Genomic DNA, 22,996 nt, shown 5'->3' on the forward strand with positions numbered 1-22,996 from the left:
TGGTCTGGTGCATCTTATAGAGCGAAAAATACAGTAAACTCTCAGTCATAATTGTGGGTTTTGTCAGCTAGTGTTTGCAGTTAGTAAGAGTTTGATCAAGTGTAATCCAAAGGAAAACTTTTTAATGTAACAAATGGATAAAATAAGTACTAGAAATTAATCCAAGCATCTTGATTCCCATCACTTTGATTTTATTAAATAAAGCCTTTCACATATCCGTATTCTAGAAAAACAAAAGAACAAAAACTCACAGATGCCAACAGTGCCTTCATTGGGTGGTTTTGTAATACGTTTTGTGTGTGGGGGGGTGTTTTGTTTCTTTTGGGTGTATGTGTGGCAACTTACCTTCAGATTGTAAAGGAGCAGCAATATATTTGCATATTAATTGCTATTATTGTTGTAGATGTTAGTCCTAGTCTTAACAGCTTAAAAGATCTTGTATTTTGGCATTTGACATTGCTCTGAAATGTTTAACACAGCTTTGAGAGAGCCAGTATGGTGTAGTGGTTAAGAGCGGTAGTCACGTAATCTGGGAAACCGGGTTCGTGTCTCCGCTCCTCCACATGCAGCTGCTGGGTTACCTTGGGCTAGTCACACTTCTTTGAAGTCTCTCAGCCCCACTCACCTCACAGAGTGTTTGTTGTGGGGGAGGAAGGGAAAGGAGAATGTTAGCCGCTTTGAGACTCCTGAAGGGGAGTGAAAGGCGGGATATCAAATCCAAACTCCTCTTCTTCTTCTTCTTCTTCTTTGACCTAGTCCTTAACTAACACCCCAACCCACACCTGAGTGCCTTGCACAGTAATTTCAGTTGATATGTTGGGGAGAAAATATGTATAATGCTTAGGAGGTTAAATGAATTGTAGTACTCATGTTCAATTGTTTGTATATTCTGGGTATATCGAGAGCCAGTGTGGCAGCATAGTGTTCAACTCCTTTTAAGCTGTGAACCTCACTGAGTAATTTAGGTTCCTCTCACTCCGAGCCCAACCTACTCCATGGGCTGTTGGGTTCTGCCTCCATTTCTGCCGTTTTATCCTATGTATTGTGGCACCTTGAGGACAAAAGTATTGTGGCATAAACATTCATGAACTACTCATATTTATAATTGGTAATCCAGAATATTGGACTTCTTACTACAGGCTAGCTAGATTTCATAATTGAAACACATGGACGCAACACTGGTTCCCGACATAAATGTCAGGTTTCATAGTAAATGAAAAACAAAAGCATGTGAAATTAATATACCATATACATTTATACAAAATGCATTATTGAAAAGTGTTTCTCTATAAGATCAATAGCTTTCAGTGCTGAATTTTTCCTATTTAAGGAGTTTTAGAGAATTGTAAAATTGCACAGATTAAAATAATGATCCCTACTATATTACTTTATTTAGTATATTTCCAAACATAAAATGGCTTAAAAAAAATTGGTACAGAAGAAGAATGGAAGAATTTGAAGAAGACAAGATGCACATGAATTACCTGTGTACTGTTAACAGTCATGAGAAAAAGAAAGCAAATCCTCTTTGAATTCTGTGGTTTTACATAGAATAACAACCATCTGTTCCATAGCAGGTTTTAAAGTTCGGTAAATACAACCTTGGATGAACAACATCACACAACATACTACACCATGTCATGATATATTTAACAGAAATAGCACCAAAATGGAGAAGCCATGTGTGAAAAACTCATAATATTATTTTTGCTGGCTTGCTTGGAAGAATAAAGGTTTGCCCCCTTTATCTAGATTCTGCTGCATCAATTTTTCGTTATCTGTTTTGACACTGTTACAATACAAAAACATATATACCTTTTGGTGAAGCATCAATGAGTCTTTCTGTGAATTGTAGTGTGGATTAGGCTCTTGGAAGAAATGGCCTGTGTTGTTTGTGCTAGCATGTACTGTATGCTTCCTCTGCTGAGGGAGGGTCAGGAAGAAGAGAAAACAATGGGTAAAGTAAAATGCTCATTCTGAATAAATGCCTGGATTTGTGTCAGTGGGGGATTTGTGAGTGAGACATTTTAAACCATGAACTGAGAGCATCTGGAGATTTCTGACTGAATAATCATGGCAAATTTCAATAGATTCAGAATTCACTATTGTAGTTTCAGTTCATAAACAGCAATCCAAACCTGGTGTCTGGGAGAAGTGGTGGATCTCATGATGACCAGAGCAAGAAGGTGTGGGGAGTAGTTTTCCCCCTGTGTATTATTATATTTATTTGTTTGTTTGTTTGTTTATTTATAAATCACTTAATTGGACCCTTCTGGGTTCCAAAGGGGATGCGGGTGGCACTGGGTTAAACCACAGAGCCTAGGACTTGCCCATCAGAAGGTCAGCAGTTCGAATCCCCACAACGGGGTGAGCTCCCATTGCTCGGTCCCAGCTCCTGCCAACCTAGCAGTTCGAAAGCACGTCAAAATGCAAGTAGTTAAATAGGTGGGAAGGTAAACGGTGTTTCCGTGCACTGCTCTGGTTTGCCAGAAGCGGCTTAGTCATGCTGGCCACATGACCCGGAAGCTGTACGCCGGCTCCCTCGGCCAATAAAGCGAGATGAGTGCCACAACCCCAGAGTTGGCCACAACTGGACCTAATGGTCAGGGGTCCCTTTACCTTTACCTCTACCTCTGGGTTCCAAAGTCATCAGTTCCTCAAATCAGAATGCTTAATTTTGTGGGTTTCCGTGCTCTGTTGGTAGCAGCTCACCTATCCTCCTAGGCAAAGACCAAGGCCTCTGCCTTGGTGGAATCCTTCTGCTTTTGTAATGCTCCTCTTAGCCGGTGGGCATTGTCAAGTACAAATTTACATGCCGTCCTAATCCCCCTCCCAGCAAAGTAGTTTAACATTGTTTCTAAACTATATTGATAACTAGATCAGGTGTTTGGAACTGGTCTCCCCCAGCATCCATAGGCATTTTGCCAGGTGGGTGGGATTGCCCTTTTGTCAAGCACCTGATGTCCCCATGAAATCAGGCATATTGTGTTTTCTTTTGCCTGTGTGGCTTGAAGTCACAGCACATGGTTGAAGGCTCAGGTGATCAGGCATCAATGAACAGCTTGTCAGTGGTACTTGCAAGCCCTGCTGCTTTTGCTCAGGTCGTTTGAAATCAAACCATGCGGGCAAAGGCCACCTGCAGTTTTAGAAACGATATAAAAGCTAGGTACCAAACGGCAACTTAAATCTAGGTTACAGTTGCCACAACGGAATATTTGCCAGAGTGTGGTGCCAGATGACCCTTGGGATCCCTTCCAGTGCTACAATTCTGTGATTCTATGATCTCAGCTACATTTCTTGACTTGCTCTTACAACAGTTCACTTGTCCCAGTATGCAGGAAGGAGAAACACACACAGTGGAAATGGACATAGTATTTACTATGAACTAAGGGAAAGGTTTTTAAACTTGGCCCCCAGAAAACGACCCCTAGACAAAATTGGACCCACAGCAGTAGCAAAACGTGCCTGGCACCTGGCTAATTTCTAACACTGGCCACAAGGAGAAGATATAAGATTTAGGGCAAGTGGGTGTGAGTTGAGGAAGATTGTGAACCAAATTGGGACTTCTGTCAGGCCAGATTATGCCTGTGAGCCAAAGGGTCGCCACTGCTGGATTTGCAGGGCAAGAAAGCAACTTTTGACTTACATTTACAGTGGTACCTCAGGTTAAGAACTTAATTCATTCTGGAGGTCCGTTCTTAACCTGAAACTGTTCTTAACCTGAGGTACCACTTTAGCTAATGGGGCTTTCCGCTGCCGCCACGCCGCCGGAGCACGATTTCTGTTCTCATCCTGAAGCAAAGTTCTTAACCTGAGGTACTGTTTCTGGGTTAGCAGAGTCTGTAACCTGAAGCGTCTGTAACCCGAGGTACCACTGTATATTTGTTTACAGGGATGGGGATTAGAAAAGGGAATGCTGCCTTGGTTCTTAATTTCTAAATTCAGTTAAAAGCTTTTCCTTGGGAATGCAAGTTAACAAAATAAGGTTTGAAGCAGACGCATAATGGGTGTGACCTTACAAACTACTGGGGCAATATAGATTTCATTTATGAGAGGGCCAGTGGAAGTCATCTAGTAGCCTTGACTTTCAAAATTTCAAAATGTGAAAATCTTTATACAATCATGGTGTTAAAATTTTTGATTTTAATCATAGAATCATAGAGTTGGAAGAGACCACAAGGGCCATCGAGTCCAACCCCCTGCCAAGCAGGAAACACCTGACTGTAGGGAGAACTAGAGAGAATTTAAAGCAAACTTTGAGATCATAGTCAGCTTTAGCACCCAGTAAACCTGCAGCAGTGTTCATACTAGAGAAAGGAATCATAATCATAATATAAATAAAACAAATCTTCATATAGCAATAATTATTTGGGTTCAGATGCAACAGATGGGGAAAGATTGCCAAAGAAGCATTATCTGGAATAAAAGGTACTCAGAGCAATAATTTGATAAGTAAGTAAGCATCATGTGGCACTGTAGATTGTCTGTTGATCTGATTAGGTGCTGATGCAGTGAAAAATAAGACACCAGGAGCTGATGGATTACTTTCACGGCATGCTGCTCTCTTAGGGACACTGATGTCCTAAATTGCCTATGCTTTGCAATATTATCTTCATGGAAGATCTATCATAATTTTTCCCAGCATAAGTGCTTCACTGCTCTTAGCTTCCAGACCATTCCCACAGTCAGTGTCTAAGCATAATGCCTCTGGACCTTGTACAAGCTTGTAGCATGGTCCTTGCTCCCATCCTGAACCCCAAGCTGTCCCTGGTATCTCAGTGCCACTGACAGTTTTTCTGTTGCCCCACCCAGTTGGCATCTCTGTGCATAGAGAATAACAGGTGGAAGTCTAGGGATTATATTGAGAGCATATTGCATCCCTCTCTGTTTCAGATGCAACCATAGTTTAGCATCTTAAGGCAAGCCCGGTCTTTTCCAAGGATCACACACTCCTTCTCCAGCATGGCTACAAGGAGGAAGTTAGAAACTTTCATGATCTGAGAGTTCATTATAAATTAGCCACAGCTTGCTATGTTGCAAATAGTAGTTAACCTTAAATTGTTAGTGGAGACAAGCCAACTTCAAGCTATCATTTGTTAAGATGGCTTGTTTTCATGAACCATAGTTAAGATTAAACTTAGGGTTTGGACAATGCAGCAAACTGTGGTTAATCTGAAGCAGAAGCTACAGAGTTTATTAAAGGTAAAGGTAAAGGGACCCCTGACCATTAGGTCCAGTCGTGGCTGACTCTGGGGTTGCGGCTCTCATCTTGCTTTATTGGCCGAGGGAGCCGGCGTACAGCTTCCGGGTCATGTGGCCAGCATGACTAAGCTGCTCCTGGCAAACTAGAGCAGCACATGGAAACGCCGTTTACCTTCCCGCTGGAGTGGTACCTATTAATCTACTTGCACTTTGACGTGCTTTTGAACTGCTAGGTTGGCAGGAGCAGGGACCGAGCAACGGGAGCTCACCCCGTTGTGGGGATTCGAACTGCCGACCTTCTGATCGGCAAGTCCTAGGCTCTGTGGTTTAACCCACAGCGCCACCCGCGTCCCTTTACAGAGCTCATTACGGAGGAGGAAAGAGGCATGGTTTAACAATGCATCTGAATGTAGCCAATGTATGTCACACTACGGGTACTAGAATTTCCTGTGCAACCACTCCTTCTGTTCCCAAAGAGGGCTTTTTCTAGAAGTTCATTGCTCAGACAGTTCTAACTATGCCTCTGATTGTTTCCAGCACATTGTAAAGATCTGGTCAGTCTGGAAAAATATAGGGAAATAAGTTTGTACAAGCTTGTGGTGACCTTCAGACTTGATCTACAGATCAACTTCGATTTCCCTCCCTGATAGAATCAGTGAGTTGAAAGTGACCCCAAAGGTCATAAAGTCCAAACACCTGGCAATAAGGAAATTCACTGTTAGAGCATCCCTATTAGGTAGCCGTTCAACTTTGGCCTAAAAATTTCTAATGGGTTGGCACAGTGTTCAAAATTAGCTTGTCGCCAGTTTTGTTGTAACTCAGGAGCACCACCTAGTGACCAGGTTGAGTTACCCAGTCACGCGGTTTGAGATTGATACCTCCTCTTCAGAAGAGCAGCTTTGTGACTGAAGCCTTCCCTTTTTCAGGAAGCCTTTTGATATGCTGAGTCAGAGGGAGCCTTTCCAATGTTGCACAATTTGCAGAAGCAAGCAAACAGAAGAAGCTCTTTCAGACAGTTGAACTTGCTTTTCTATTATGGGGGCGGGAAGCACAAAGCACCTTGTGGTTTGCTGCAAATGGTTAAATGTGTTTTTCTTGTGCTGGCTGATTATTTAAAAGGTTTCTAATGTCCCCCCCTTTATTTGGATTCTGCTGCGTCATTTTTTCTCTCTAGGAATGCAGGTTGAGCATGGAGGTGGGGAGAGCATACTGGAAATTATGACAAAAAGGAGAATAGTTTTTAACTAAAAGAGGCTGTGAGGTGCTCCAAAAGGATCTCCCCAGACTGGGTGAATGAGCATTAAAATGATAAATTTGATTCAGTGTTAACAAGTGTAAAGTGATTGAGGGTAGGAAGATATCCTAACATACCAGTGAGGTTTGAGCTGGTGGTGACCGATAAAGAATCAAGTTCTTAGGGTCTTAGTGGATAGCTCAACTAAAATGTTTACCTAGGTTGTGGCAGCAGTAAAAAGGGGGAATTATATTTTAGGGGTCATTAGGAAAAGGCTAGAAAAGAGAACTGGAAATACAGTGGTGCCCCGCAAGACGAACGCCTCGCAAGACGGAAAACCCGCTAGACGAAAGGGTTTTCCGTTTTGGAGGCGCTTCGCAAAACGAATTTCCCTATGGGCTTCCTTCGCAAGACGAAAGCCCATAGGGAAATCTCTGGGACAGCGGGGAAGTGCAGCGCGTCTTCCCCACTGTCCTCGGACCTCCTCCGAAGGCTGGTGGTGGGGCGGAGAGACCTCCTCCCGCCGCCAGCCTTCGGAAGGCTGCTCCGAAGCCTGGCGGTGGGGCAGAGAGACCTTCTCCCCACGCCAGCCTTCGGAAGGCTCCTCCAAAGGCTGGCGGTGGGGCGGAGAGACCTTCTCCCCGCGCCAGCCTTCGGATGGCTGTCCTGAAGACTTGCGGTGGGAGGAGGGTTTTCCTTCCCACCGCCAACATTCAGAATTCTGTTCTGAATGTTGGCGGTGGGGAGGAAAAACCCTCCTCCCACCGCAAGCCCCGGGAACAGAGGAGGAGCGCTGCGCCCCTTCCCCTCTGTTCCCGTACCTGTCCTGAAGGCTTGCGGTGGGGAGAAAAGCCCTTCTCCGCACCGCCAGCCTGGCAAGCAGTTTCCATAGGAACGCATTCATTGATTTTCAATGCATTCCTATGGGAAACCGTGCTTCGCAAGACGAAAAACTCGCAAGAAGAAAAAAGTTGCGGAATGAATTAATTTCGTCTTGCGAGGCACCACTGTATAATGGCGTAATACATATCCATGGTGCACTTGCACTTGGAATACTGTGGGCATTTCTGGTCCCCATGACTCTTAAAGGATAGAATAATGCTGGAATTGTTTTGAGAAATGCTGGAGCATCCCCCTACTTTTAAAAAGATTTACATGAGTGTTCCTGTGCCATTTACAGAGAAGTGCTTTCCTTTATAGAAATAAAAAAAATAGAACATTGAAATTAATCTCATTATGTGAGCATGAGTGGGCAGACTGGCCCTCTCTGGTGGCTCCACCTATCAAGGAAGCTATGACTTTGCAATCGGAAAGAAAAAGGTTCAGAGGCTGGGTTGTGTAGTGGTTAGAGTGGCAGTAGGGCTAGGCCCTTGGGAGATTATGGTTCGAATCCCCACTCAGCCGTGAACTGCACTGGGTGTTACTGTACTATACATGCTTCAATTTAAGTCCCACTGTGCTCTCTGTATGATCTGTTTTGCTGTGGCTCGTTACAACCCTCCAAATACCACAAGTTGTGAAAAGATCCAAATAAATTATCTATGCTGAGTTGTTCACAAATTTATAAAGATACAGGTTTTGGCAAACTACCCTCTCTAATTGAGTTAAAGAGGTTTGGTTTTTACTTTTGCTAGAACAAAACTGCAGTCACATCTCTTTCTAGACTGCTTCCCCACCTTATTACCTTTGTGTTTTCAAATAATTTGTCTTTTGTGCACAGCATTTATTCCATCTTCAGCTAGATTCCCCATCTTGTCTTCCTTTGCTTTTTAAAAAAAATGCACCTAGACATATTGTTGTGGTGACCAATTGGCCCCTAGCTTTTATATCTCAGTTTCTAACCCCAGGTTGGAAGCCCAGTCTATGCCCCTTAGACTCTGTCTATTTGTCCCCTCTTATAGGGGACTCAGGTCAAGACTCAACTCAAGAAATAATTTAAATATTCCAATAGATTAACATCTGTTTTCTTTTTCAGAATTAAGTGGGAAATTGGCTGCAAATTGTAGATATGAAATTTTTTATTAATTCCGTGTGCACTAGATTTAACCTCATGAGCTGTTGCGTCGTTCAAAAGTGTTATGGAAAACTCCAAAAGTTGTGCCTCCTCTTACCCAACTTGACTGTGGGCTCATAATTTAACGTTTTGATGTCATTTGAGTTGTGCAGTGTAGTAGAATTCCAGCAACTGATAACATTGCCGTCTGACAACTCTGAGACCAGGAAGTACATTGTTCTGTAAAAAATATCTTCCCTCTCATATGTGGCAACGGCCTCACTCACTCACTCTCTCACACACACAGCCACACACACCAACAGCAACACTCTTCTATTACTGTCAATAAGCAGATAAGAGGCACTGAATCATTTATTTAAAAACCCAACTACATAACCACAAATAAATAGAAGCTACATGGATAACGTAAGTCTCAAATATGAAGAAAAGGTGGCACCTTCATTTTAAAGCTGCTCATAATCTACTTGTTATCCATAGTCTAAAAGTAGACTGAATGTTTTAAATTGACAAAATGGAAATCAGCCATTCCAGGGGTGGGATTTGGGAAGCCTCCAGCCTATGGACAAGGTACAGCCCATGAGGCTTCTTCTCTGCTTCCCTCCTTACCCTATCTTGCACAACAATCTGGCCTGAAAAATGCCTTTTTGTTTGTATGTGTGTGTGTGTGTGTGGGGGAGAAAATGCATATATTGGGGGGGGGGTTATGTTTGAAAATAGGTGTGGGTAGATGTTGTATTCATACACCTCCACACGTGTGAGAGAGGAAGTTTTGTGTGTTGGGTGGTCCACACTGCCTTTTTGCATTGGCCTTACTCGCTGCCAGCATGCAGCCCCCAGATGTTTAGCTGTGAGGGCATTCCTCAAACCTGTACTATGCCATAGGAAACAGTATATTTTCTGTTTCTCAAACAGTTACCTTCATTGGGTTGAGTTCCACATTAGTCCTACACAGAGTAGACCCATTGAAATTAATGGGTCCGTAGTTGGCCACATCCATTAACTTCAGTGGGTCTACTCTGAGTAGGACTAGTGTTGAATGCCACCCATTCTGAAATAGTCTATTCCAGGGGTCAGCAAACGTTTTCAGCAGGGGACCCATCCACTGCCCCTCAGACCTTGTGGGGGGGCCGGACTATATTTTGAAAAAAATATATGAATGAATTCCTATGCCCCACTGTCAGGGAACTGCCATCGGAAGAACAGGAGGTGCAAAGGCTCCCTGAGGTTGAAAGAGACGTAGCAGCTGAAGAGGGAACCAGTAGGGGGCGAGCAGGAACTTCCAGGGAAAGTGAGTCGGAGGGATGGCTCAGAGACGTTTCCAGCGAAAACAGTGGAGAGGTTTCAGGACCTCCTATAGGGACACCCACTCCTCGCCGGAAACTGTCACGCAGAGAGTCCAGAAGACGTGTTTCCGTGAAAGAGCTCTTATGTTGGAAACGTTTCCGAAAACAACCACTTTCGGATTCTACTAGCGATTGACGCAGCCATGCCGGAGGGGCTCCGTCACAGGCAGAGGTTTGAAAACCTGATCAAACTCTGAGGGACTTGCATTTTACGCACAAGCAGCTCATCATCCCATCACAGCAATCCGAAAGACCCTGAAAGCCAGCTTGTGCAAGCAGCGGCATCATGAGCGACCCAGCCGGAACCGGAGGAGCAGGAGCAGCTGGAGGAGGTCCAAGCCTGGAAGAAAGGTACAGGGCGTTGGAGATCCAGCTTGCCATGCAAACGGCGAGGCTTGAGGAGAGGAGGGCTCAGGATGCAGAAAAGGGAAAGGAGAAAACCACCTCGATCGCCAGAAAGGTGCCAGGATTGGTGCAGAAATTCGGGGGGGATCCCAGAAACTATCATGCCTTTAGAACTGAGATGCAATACGCTCTCAACCTGCAGTATGATGACTTCCCCGACGAGGAATCGCGAGTGGCTTTTGTAATTGGCCATCTCGAAGGGGGGGCGAAGGATTGGGTTCGACCCCTGATGGCAGTGAATAATGAGATCCTAAAGGACACGAGGAAGTTTTTTCGTGCCATGGACCTGATGTTTTCCAGCGACATTGAGCAGGGAGTGGTGCGAAGGCAGTTAATGGCTTGCAAACAGGGGAGCCGATCTGTCCGTGAGTACTGGACTGAGTTTACTATGTTGATTCACAAATTGGGGTGGGACCTATCGGCGGAACCCATCCAGATGCTTTTCGAAGAGGGGCTTTCTTCGGCCGTTAAAGATGAATTGTCCCGGGGGCCAAGGGCCGAGTCTATGGATCAGCTGACCAAATCAGCGCTGGCCATAGGAGCGCGCCAGGAAGCGAGGGCTTTGGAAAGGCGGGAAGGGAAAGGAGAACGTTGGAGGGAACTGCGCATTCCAGACATTCCAGAGCCACCTTTCCCGCCGGCAGAGCCGATGGAAGTTGGAACAGCGCGGGCGCGCGCAGTTTCAAATCCCAGTGAAGGGCGGAAGAAGGAGGGAAAGAGCGCCAAGAAATGTTATCTCTGCCAACAGCCAGGGCACTTTGCCAGAGTCTGCCCACAAAGAAAGGAATGGCAAGGGATGGCAGGAGCTGTTGGGGAGAGGGAGGAAGAAAGCAAGGAGCAAGTAAAAGCCAACGCCTGGCTGCCACCGTTGGGGCACAGCAGCCAGGCCAAAGAGCAGTGAAAGTGCCCACGCCAGAACCACCCAGACCTGCTTTAGTGATAGAAGTGTCACTAGAGCTGCAAAATGGACACCCACTACAGGTCAAGGCGCTTTTGGATTCAGGCAGCTCCTGTAATTTTATGAGTAAGGAGTTTGCAGCTGAGCACCAGATACAGACCATCCCTTTAAGTAACCCCTTGCAGGTGACCACGATTGACGGCAGAGAGCTGTTGGGAGGAGAAGTTAGCCAACAGACTGTCCCAATGATAATGAGGGTGGCAAGGCACACTGAACCAATAGCATTTAATGTGGCCACCTTGGGAGGAGCGCCCATCATTTTGGGGATGAGCTGGCTGGCGCTACATGACCCGCTAGTGGGCTGGCATCAGAGGGTGGTCTCATTTGGGTCAGCGTATTGCCTAGAACACTGCAAGCAGGGGAAGGTTCCGGGAGGAGCTGGCGTCACCCTAGCCGGGATGGAAGTAATGGATAAAGGGAAAGTGCCCCCACAATACGCAGATCTGAGCAACGTATTCAGCGAAAGGGAAGCAGACAAGCTGCCGCCGCATAGACCCTTTGACTGTCAAATCAACCTACTCCCTGGGGCTCAACTCCCAGTGGGCAAGCTGTACGCCATGTCTGACAGGGAGATGCAGGAGTTGAGGGAGTTCATTGACAAGAACCTGAAGCGAGGTTTCATCAGAGAGTCACGAGCGGTGGGGGGCAGCCCAGTGTTTTTTGTGGACAAAAAAAACACCGATAAGCCAAGATTGGTTGTGGACTTTAGGGCCCTCAATGCCGTGTCGGAACCCCTGGCTATTCCGATGCCCCGAATTGATGACCTTTTGACCCGGGTGAGGAAGGGGAAAATTTTTACAAAGCTGGACCTGCGGGGGGCGTACAATCTGATACGCATAAGGAAGGGGGATGAATGGAAGACCACCATGTTCACCCCTTTGGGGGCCTTTGAATACCTCGTTATGCCCTTCGGTCTACAAGCAGGCTCGGCGTGCTTTCAAGCTTTTATGAACCACGTCCTGGGACCTTTGCTCTACAAGAATTGTGTGGCCTTTTTAGACGACGTGTTGGTGTATTCGGAGGATGAGGAGCAGCACGTGAAGGACGTTCGAGAAGTGTTGGGCAAGCTGCAAGCCAACCAGCTGTGGGTGAAACTGGAGAAGTGCCAGTTTCATACCAAGGAGGTGGAATTCCTGGGGTACCGCTTGTCAGACAAGGGATTGGCCATGGACCCAGGCAAGGTCCAAGCGGTACTGGAATGGAAGACACCGAAGACCAAGAAGGATGTGCAAAGATTCCTGGGGTTTGGGAACTTTTATAGGAAGTTCATCAAGAACTTTGCACATTTGACGGCGTCCATCACCGACTGCCTCAGCAGCAAGAAGAAATTTGTTTGGACGGCGGAGGCGGAGCGAGCATTTGAAGAACTAAAAAGGGCTTTCGCCTCGGAAGAACAACTTCTGCATGTGGACTTACAAAAACCCATGAGAGTGGAAACCGATGCGTCCGACCGGGCTATCGGAGCAGTACTTCTTCAACCCGGGAGGAGTACGTTGGAGTGGAGACCTTGTGCCTTCTTCTCGAGGAAGCTGAATAAATCCGAGAGGAACTACACGGTGTATGACAGGGAACTACTCGCCATCCACGAAGCGTTCCGGAGGTGGAGACATTTATTGATTGGGGCACAACACAAGGTGCAAGTGTGCACCGACCACAAGAATTTAGAGTATTGGAGAACAGCTCGAGTACTCAACCAACGACAAGTCAGATGGGCCCAGGAATTTTCCAAATTCCACTTTGAAATTTGTTATGTGCCAGGCCCAGAAAACGTCAGGGCGGATGCCCTCTCACGCAAACCAGAGTATTTGGAGGGGGAGGGGGCAATCGAAGAGAGACATGTCATCCCTGAGGACCGCTGGGTGTGTGGGGCGGTGATGGTGGGGCAACGTGAACTGGTACAGGAAACGGAAAATGATGAATATGCCCAGGATAAGCTCAGAGGTCTCAGGGGGGAGGGCGAGAGCCCCGAAGGTTTTGAGGAAAGAAATGGGGCATTGTATTACAAAGGGGCACTGTATATACCCGAAGGTGAATTGAGGGGAAGAATACTCAAGCAGTTGCACGATAGCCCCACGGCGGGACATTTTGGGCAACACAAGACCATGTGGTTGGTGACCCGGGAATTTTGGTGGCCCAAGGTGAGGGAAGATGTAAAGGAGTATGTAAGAGGGTGTGACCAATGTCAGCGAGCCAAAGGGGAAAGAAGGGCACCGGCAGGGTTATTAGAACCATTACCCACACCAGAACGGCCTTGGGAAGCGGTATCAATAGATTTTATGACGGATCTGCCGAAATCCAAGGGGAAAACAGCCATCATGGTAGTAGTAGACCTGTTAACTAAGATGTGCCACTTTGTGGCATGCTCACATGCAGTCACAGCGGAAGAAACAGCGAAGTTGTTTGTAGAACACATCTTTAGGTTGCACGGCGCCCCCTTGAGGGTGATCTCAGACCGCGGCAAACAATTTACTTCCAGGTTCTGGAGGAAGCTCATGAGCTTGCTGCATGTGGAAGTCAATTTTTCGACTGCCCGGCACCCAGAAACCAACGGGCAGGCGGAAAGAGCAAATGGCATACTCCAACAATATCTGAGGTGTTATGTCAATGACAGAGAGAACGATTGGGCCGAAAAGTTGGCGCTGGCAGAATTTGCCTACAATAATGCGGAGAATGTGTCCACAGGGATGAGCCCCTTTTTGGCTAATTACGGGTGTCACCCCAGGGCTTTTCCAGGGGAGGGAGGGGAGAGATGGAGCGTCCCAGCGGCCGAGCATTTTGTAGAAGAGATGGAAGCGATCCATCAGCAGCTCCAGCTCAACTTAGAAAGGGCCAAGGCACAATATAAGAAGCAGGCAGACAAGAACAGGAGGGAAGGTGAAACCATAAGGGTGGGCGATCAGGTGTGGCTGTCAACCCAAGGGTTGCCGTTCAAAGGGGGCTGTAAGAAATTGAGGCCAAAAGATTGGGACCCTTCGAGGTCATTCAGCAGGTCAACCCAGTGGCTTTCAAACTCCGGTTACCCAACCACATGAAATTGCACCCAGTGTTCCACAGGTCGTTACTGTCACCATACAGGGGGGGGCGTGCAGGGGAGCACGCCAGGGGACCAGCCTTGGAAGAAAGGGAACGCAGCAACCATGTAGCGGAAATTCTCGATTCCAGGTGGAAGGGAAATCAGGTAGAGTATTTGGTGGCGTGGGAAGGGGAACCGGAGTCGGAAAACACCTGGGTGACTGCAGGGGAGGTCAATGACGAGGTTTTAACAGAAACGTTCCACCGAAGATTCCCTAGGAAACCACAGCCGGTAGAAAGGTTTAGGAGGGAGTACTTTGGCACCACCGACGAGGAACAGGAAATGGAAGGATTCGCGGAGTCGGATTTGGAAGAGGGAATAGACTCCGATGACGAGGAGTATCGAGAGACGAGGGACAGTAGCAGGTGGAGGGAAGTGTTCGAAACTTCGGACGATGATGAAGGTTCTTTCAGGGGTTTTACTTCCTCCCAGCCCGGAGGGGAGGAGACGGGAGGGGGTGAAGGGGGCCCTGGAGGGGAGGTGGATGTCAGGGAACTGCCATCGGAAGAACAGGAGGTGCAAAGGCTCCCTGAGGTTGAAAGAGACGTAGCAGCTGAAGAGGGAACCAGTAGGGGGCGAGCAGGAACTTCCAGGGAAAGTGAGTCGGAGGGATGGCTCAGAGACGTTTCCAGCGAAAACAGTGGAGAGGTTTCAGGACCTCCTATAGGGACACCCACTCCTCGCCGGAAACTGTCACGCAGAGAGTCCAGAAGACGTGTTTCCGTGAAAGAGCTCTTATGTTGGAAACGTTTCCGAAAACAACCACTTTCGGATTCTACTAGCGATTGACGCAGCCATGCCGGAGGGGCTCCGTCACAGGCAGAGGTTTGAAAACCTGATCAAACTCTGAGGGACTTGCATTTTACGCACAAGCAGCTCATCATCCCATCACACCCACAAATAACCCAGAGATGCATTTTAAATAAAAGCACACATTCTACTCACTGATTCCTAGACAGTCCACGGGCTGGATTTAGAAGGTGATTGGGCTGCATTCGGCCCCCAGGCCTTAGTTTGCCTACCCATGGTCTATTCCTTCCACAAACATTATTTCTTTTCCCATTCTTTCTCTCTTTCATAACTTCTGTTTCTCTTCTTTATACCTTTTCTATCTCCATTTTTTAATCTTTCTGATAGGGTAGTGAAAACACATAACCATAAGGCGTACTGTGACACCTTAAAATAATCAAAATTTGGTGTGTTTTCCGATTAAATGCATTTTACTTCATGAATGTGTACATCTAATTACCGTATTTTTCGCTCTATAAGACGCACCAGACCACAAGACGCACCTAGTTTTTGGAGGAGGAAAACAAGAAAAAAAATATTCTGAATCTCAGAAGCCAGAACAGCAAGAGGGATCGCTGCACAGTGAAAGCAGCAATCCCTCTTGCTGTTCTGGCTTCTGGGATAGCTGCACAGCCTGCATTCGCTCCGTAAGATGCACACACATTTCCCCTTACTTTTTAGGAGGGAAAAAGTGAGTCTTATAGAGCAAAAAATACGGTATATGGTGATTAAGATGATTAAGTCTGCAATCTAGTCTCTCTTAAGCCAGGTTGTGTGGGGTTTGGGTTGAGCAGAGGCGCCTCTCCACTCACTTGTTCTTGCTGCCACTAACCTCCGCCCATTGTGCAGGCAGGTGGGAGGCCCCTGACTGATGCCCCCACCCTTGGAGCCTGGGGGAATGTCCTGAAATGCCCCCCTGAGGGTGGGAGTGACAAGCCAGTCTGGGATCTGCTGGATCCTGAGCCTATCTCACAGCTGGCCCTGGCCAGCATCCTGTAGCTGTTGCAGAAGTAACCAGCTGAAACGATTTGTACTGTAACACCCTATGCTGTCAAGTAAAGAAAAAAGAACACCCGCCCCAACTTCTAAATATGAAAGGAAGTTTCTTTGTTACAGTAATGTGTGACCAAGGTAGGAAATGAAAGCTTTCTGCTATATGTTCCACATTGTTCGTCATATTTCCTTGATGTATGCAGTTCCATTGTTTGGCGTGGTCTTCAGAGAAGGATAGCTGTGCAGAGTAATAGTGGTAGAGACGACTAGTTAAACTTCTATTCAGAGACTGCTTTTCTGAAAAAGTAAAAAGGAGCAGCTGAAAAAGTAACTTAAACCAGGACATTTTAATTACAGAGACTGAGGAGGCTATCAACGAAGTATAGAACAGAAAAGATCTACCCAACAGTCACTGGAGAAAAAGAAGAAAATGTGAAAAAGAACAGATACAAGGACATACTGCCATGTAAGCCTGACTTTTCCCTTCGAGAGACATGTTAATAACATTTATTAAGATATCTTGCCTGTTAACATTTAAGATCTCTTGAATAGGTAAATTAGATAGTAATTATTTGCCGAAAGGGGTATTTTTTAAGATGCTTCATGTGCCTAAGTGAATGTTTCTTTGTATGTGTGTCAGCCTCCCAGTAGCTATTTAAAAACCATTTCCAAGGCTAAAAATCTGTTAATAACTTTAACCTTCCAACTAATGCAGAAAAAGCTTTTCTGACTCACAAAATATACCCATTTATTTCAGAATGCTATTTTTCTTGAAAGACTCTGTTAGTCTGAATCTTACTGGAAAACAGGCAGAACCTGGAATAAAGACAGGCTGATTTTGTCATAATACATATATGAAGCTCGAAGAACATCCTGTTGTTCGAAAACCCTCATAAAACATTGAGAATTTTAGCCATGTTAGTCTGACACTATAAAATGATGAATTCATATAAACACTGAAAATACGGTCTGCCAATATGTTTTTAGTTGATATGTTGTTGTTGCAGAAAACGTTGGCCATTATTAAAATATTGGACAATCTTCTTTATCAAATTTTGGCCGTAGACCTTGAATTTTTTTGGCTGAGGAAGTCTGAACTTTTGGATCCTCTTTAGTTCTGTGTGGACTTCTGATTCCCAAGTTTAGCTTGCCCAGAAGTGAAAACTGGTAACAGAAATCTGAGCAGCACAAAAGCTAGCTGGTGACAGAAAAATGCCCAAAATATAATTACTGGATAAACAATGTCTGCAGTGTGGGGTAACCTTTATTTCCAAATGTAGCTTTTATTACCAGATCTTCTAAACCAGGCCTTCTCAACCTCGGTCCTCCAGATGTTTTTGGCCTACAACTCCCATGATTCCTAGCTAGCAGGACCAGTGGTCAGGGATGATGGGAATTGTAGTCTCAAAACATCTGGAGGGCCGAGGTTGAGGAAGCCTGTTCTAAACTATCTGGTCTGGTTTGCACTAAACCATGGCTCTGCATGTACGAGGAAGTGTGCTGGTGGACAGTTAGAAAATATTAGCTGCTTTACTTGGCTTCTGCTGCTGTTGTTCTGCTAGAGGTTAAGCCATGATTTGACTTAGCGGTGTCTTTCCCAAACTCACTACAAGTAGTAAGCCCAGAACAAACCTTGCTTGCAGATCGTGGTTTGTTTAGAGACAAACCATGAGCCCAGGTCTTCATGGCAATGTGGCAGCAGGGGAAGAGGAGTGAAGCAGCTGTGATTTTCTGACTGTGCACCATAGCAGGCCTGTTCATTCATGCTCAGCCATCCTTTGGCTTAGTATTATGCGCAAATGAGGCCTCTGTGTCAGTAGTGCTACGTGTTTTTTGTGTTTGGCAAAGAGAGGTTTATTGGAAAATGCTTTTATCAAGGTCTTAGTTGTCATCAGGGCATAACTGGAATATCTATCACTTTGACAACGAGTCTTTAAGGAAGTGTTGTCTTCTGCAACCTGCTTATATCTATACAAGTAAAACAAGAGCAATAGGACAAGACTGCAATTCAAATAACCTGCAACTCCTTGAAACAAGTATTACCAAAGACTTACAAGACAACCCCAAGTCTTCAAAATATAGAACAACCTTGCAAATGAAATTGGATTTTCTCTCTCTAAGAATTAGTATTTAGATGACTGTCAGTTAGTCTATTCTGTGAAGTTGATAATGTGATTTTGGATTGCCTTCAACATGCAACTTTAACGCTGAGCAGCAAGCAAGCAATTATAAAGTGTTGCTGGAAAAACTAAATGTGCTATCCTTTCTATAGAGGAACACACGGGCACTTAATACATTATTGTAATTGCACATCTTAAAATATTTTTACAAGTATAAAATTTAATGTTTACCATCTGGAGTTATCCGTGTAGATCCTTTGCTGTAGGTGCCTTTTTTTAGCCAGCCTCAAATACATTGTGCTTGTGTGTTAAATTTAAGTTGTTCAAGAGCCCCTGGGTGGGGAATATATTTTGAGTTAATGTCTATACTGTTCCACATTTTCATTTGCGTGAACTTATTTTGCTTCTAATGTTATCATCTGCAACATTTTCACTGGACATTCAGAGAATAAGGTGGCCTGGAAACTGCTTAAATTTAATCCCTAGATACCTAGAAGTGAAAGAAAGATGTTTTGAAACAGCCCAGTACTGGCAAAATAGTTGCTACCTCATCATAGAACTTGGAACTATCAACCAACCCAGAATTTCATATCCAGTGGTTCATGAGTAACTTCATTAATAAAGGAAATGCTCTCTAAGGAAAATATATAGAATTATGTCCTGCAGAGTTCTGCAGTGAAATAAATAGAAATGTGAAGAGCAGAGCAAGCAGTCCTGAAAATGAGTGAGGAATTCTCTTAGGGTAGATTAAAGTAGTGCCTAGATACAGTGGAAGAATTCTTGGGTAAGAACTTGTTATCATTCTTGCTGGAGAATACCTGTTAACATGGAAAATAATTCTTCCTAAAATTGCTATGTTTTAGTTGATCACAGCAGAGTTAAACTGACTTTAAAAACTCCCCCTCAAGATTCAGACTACATCAATGCAAATTTTATTAAGGTATGTATTAACATAGATTTATTACATAATAAAACTTCTAAAATCTTAACACGTGTTCCTTTACAGAAAACCAAACTGATGCCAAAGTATTGTATGTGATTATGTTGTGGCTCTGTGTAATTTGATTGCAAAAAGAAAAAGTGGGGGGGGGGGAGAAAAAGTGGAAGAAAGAATGAAAAAAGAAGGAAGGCTGACCTCCTAAACTAGTACACAATTAAGCAGTGATTATCACAGGGATAATTCACAGCACTGACAAAGATAGCATCTCTTATTACAGTAATATAAAATAACAATGGTTTGATCGATAGAATGTATCATAGCTGGGATAGCTCAGTTGGTAGAGCATGAGACTCTTGGCCCAGCTCTTGGCTCACTTCAGCTGTGGTTCGTCCCTGGGACTTCATTGTTTGTCAGACTATGCTAGTTACTGACACTGGGTTTCATTGGCATATTTTATGAACTTCCAGAACTACGTAAATGACTGCTACAGTTTTTTCCCCAGCCAGAACTCAATTCTGGCCCCTCTCAGTTGGGCACCAGTGCCATTATAAGAGAACAAGGGAGGTGTTTGTGGTGAGATCTGGTACCTCTTTTTCTAGAAAAATAGCACTGGCTACACCTCATTATATGTTACTGGTTAGTTGCTAGAGCAGGTTGTTGAACCAGGTACCCACTGAGACGCAAAGAGATCTTATAAGATGGACTTGTGCTTTACCACATCCATAAGATAGGCTTGTGTTAGTAAAAGCAATGGAGGAACCCTGTGCAGTGGCTGACGGTACAAGAATCACAATTCAAAGTTTCTGGGTTCCACCTATCCGCATGACCCTGGTGCAGTGGCTTAGGTCAAAATAGGCTCTTCAGTTTGAACATACATTGTGCATCCATTTACACAAGATCATTCTTTCTTTCTCTGAATTCCATAGCTGTGCATCGTTTAAATCCCGTTTGCATGAATCTGGACACTTCCCCATTGTGGAACAAGTCCCCAAGGCTGGGATGCATGGAGTTCTGTGTTGCAAAGTGCTTGTGGTTTGCAAGAATGGCCACTTTAGATCATGAAAGCCCCTTGTACAAAGCAAGCCTTGATGGGTGGAGTGCATATAGTTCCTCTTTCTGGCTTTCTTTGCGATGTGGAATTCCATAATCCTATATTCAGATGTGGAGTTACATAATCTCTTTGTATACTATGATGAGGCTCCAAATATAATGCTGTGCAAACCGTCTGCCTTCCTGCCTGCACAGCAGTTCACAGAAAAGTGCTAATCAGTTAACTCTTTGGCTCACACTAGTTTGGGTTTAATCCATTGTTTTTCTCAGTTATGCATTCTATGTGACGTTTATTAAGGGTTTTGCAGTCCTGTAACTCATTGGATTTTTAAAATATAGTGTGGTGGTCCTTGTTATTTGTGAATGTCTTCATAGAATCATAGAATTGTACAGTTGGAAGAGACCATGAGGGTCATCTAGTCCAACCGCCTGCAATGCAGGAATCTTTTGCCCAACATGGGGCTTGAACTCACAACCCTGAGATTAAGGGTCTCATGCTCTACTGACTGAGCTATCTTGAAAAGTACTGAAGGGTGCTACACTCAACACTCCTGTGCTCTTTCTGCAACTAGGATAAGGATTCCAAATAAATACATTTAAATAAAACAAATTTTTTATTATGTTTCCAATTTAAAGTTTAATGTAATGTAAAATAGCACACGGGTACAATTATTGAGGTATATAATTCCCGGATGCTAATTTCTGTTCTTGGTCTTACAAATGCATGAAACTCATGCATTATTTTTTGACTAAAAAAGATTACCTGGAGGTGTGAATAAAATGCAGTACAGTACTGCATTTTTAACATCCCTACACTCCCACTCCCATAAGGAGAATTCAGTATCTCCTTCCTGCATCTCTATGAAATGACTTGTGATTTGGAATATTTAATGCCCTTGGATGTGGCATTTCTTTCCCCTTCTCCCTATCAACCACCTGAACCAGTGGCGTAGCGTGGGGGGTGCAGGGGGGGCCGGCCGCACCGGGCGCAACATCTGGGGGGTTAGGGTTAGGGGGCGCAAATTACTTGCCTTGCCCCGGGTGCTGACAACCCACGCTATGCCACTGACCTGAACTGATGTTTACCTTTGAGCAAAATACTCAAAGGGGAGAAAAATAGCAGAGCATTTGAAAAAAAATTAAAATGGAATGTTTGGCCCAGTTACTGTAGGTATGTTGAGCGAGCAGCTAAGGGGAAACTTCACAAATATTTTGTAACCAAGATTTGTTGGAGGATATATATTATTATTGGTTATTCAGTTATTTGAGCATTAGCAGCAAACTTTTGTATTGGAATTTCCTGTTTACTTATCTAATGTAGAGTAAAATTGGTATATATCCTGTAGGGTTTATCTTGGGTGTTATCAGTTTTTAAATTTCCATTCATGTTTTTGAAGAGATTAGCATGTTGACATTTTGAATAGATCAGTTTTGAAAATGCAAAACCTTTTCAACACACTCATAGGCGAAGCATCCTTGGGAGAGTTTGTGTCTAAGAACTGTTTCAAGCATGCCTTTAACTGTTTTTGCATTCCGTTATATGTTGAAATTTTAGGGAGTTCATGGGCCAAAAGCATATGTTGCCACCCAAGGACCACTAGCTAATACAGTAATAGACTTCTGGAGGATGATATGGGAGTACAATGTTGCAGTAAGTATGCTAACCCAATATTTATTTCATTCTGTGATGTGAGCAAACTTCTGCCCCTACTTCTCGTTCTGAGCAGTTTGGAACCAGAGTTTGTTTTATGTTTCATCCTCTAATCTAAGCTTAGGGATGGAAAGAGGAGTAGATTTTCTTCTGACATGCTGTGTTCCAAGTTGTGGCAGGAGATCAGTGACATCCCCCCTACTTGGAGGAGAGGGGTCTTTGTGACAATAAGAGTTTGATTGGTGATGTGCTGAATGGGTACAGCCAAAGTCTGTTGTGCCAGCATGCATTTGCCTAACTTGGGGATGGGGAATGTATGACCCTCCAGCTATTGTTGGGTTCCAACTCTCATCAGCCCTCCAGCCAGCATGGATGGCCAGTAGTAAGAGGTTCTGGGAGTTGTAATCTAAGCACATCTGGAGGGCCACACACTCCACATCCCTGAGCTACAGTGTCTGGGCAGAAGAGGAGGAACATGAACTGTAAGATCATGTGGCCGTTAAATTCACAATGGGAGAAGGGATTAAGAAACAAGGACTGACTTCACTAAACGGTGGAGCACCCGTGCTTTACTTCAGCAGGTCTCTTGTATTGATATCCATATAAACAACTCAACAAAAAGCCCCGTCCTCAAAGAGGAGATTGTGCTGTCAGCAAGTTGTCACATTTGAAATGATGTGATTTTCACAATACATGTTTTGTTAACTTGCTATTGTTTCCTTTGGGTACAAGCCTATTTAGGCAGGTTTTAATTTTAAAACATTTTGAAAGATTTTTTATTGTTTTATCACTTACAGTGGTACCTCGGGTTAAGTACTTAATTCGTTCCAGAGGTCTGTTCTTAACCTGAAACTGTTCTTAACCTGAAGCACCACTTTAGCTGATGGGGCCTCCCGCTACCACCGCGCCGCCGGAGCACGATTTCTGTTCTCATCCTGAAGCAAAGTTCTTAACCTGAAGCACTATTTCTGGGTTAGCAGAGCCTGTAACCTGAAGCGTATGTAACCCGAGGTACCACTGTATTTGTTTGCTGCCCTAAGCTCCTTTTAGAAGAAGGATGGGGCATGAATTTGGGGACAGCTTCAGCTAAAGAGTTGCGAGTCCCTGTCGTTCAACAGGGCTTCCCCCCACCTTCTCCCCCTTCCCTCCCCAGAATTGGCTCTGTGGGGTCAGGAGAACATGGCAGGCACAAATGCTGATGCAACTATCATAACAGCATGATGA

The 22,996-nt window shown here is 44.7% G+C and overlaps 1 protein-coding gene across 4 annotated transcripts in view; it reads left to right on the forward strand.

Moving 5' to 3' along the window:
• PTPN12 (protein tyrosine phosphatase non-receptor type 12) overlaps nt 1–22,996 on the forward strand; it is a 64,209-nt gene that overhangs the window by 16,498 nt on the left and 24,715 nt on the right. For all 4 annotated transcript variants that reach the window (XR_014516739.1, XM_083464033.1, XM_083464035.1 and 1 more), the window contains 3 exons: nt 16,369–16,477; nt 18,995–19,071; nt 21,677–21,772. Coding sequence is in view for 3 of the 4 variants with exons in the window: in XM_083464033.1 (XP_083320159.1) it covers nt 16,369–16,477; nt 18,995–19,071; nt 21,677–21,772 (282 nt within the window). In the remaining variant the exon portion in view is untranslated. The remainder of the gene's footprint in view (nt 1–16,368; nt 16,478–18,994; nt 19,072–21,676; nt 21,773–22,996) is intronic.

This window comes from Podarcis liolepis, assembly GCF_965112155.1.
Source record: "Podarcis liolepis genome assembly, chromosome: 10".
Classification (NCBI taxonomy): domain Eukaryota; kingdom Metazoa; phylum Chordata; class Lepidosauria; order Squamata; family Lacertidae; genus Podarcis; species Podarcis liolepis.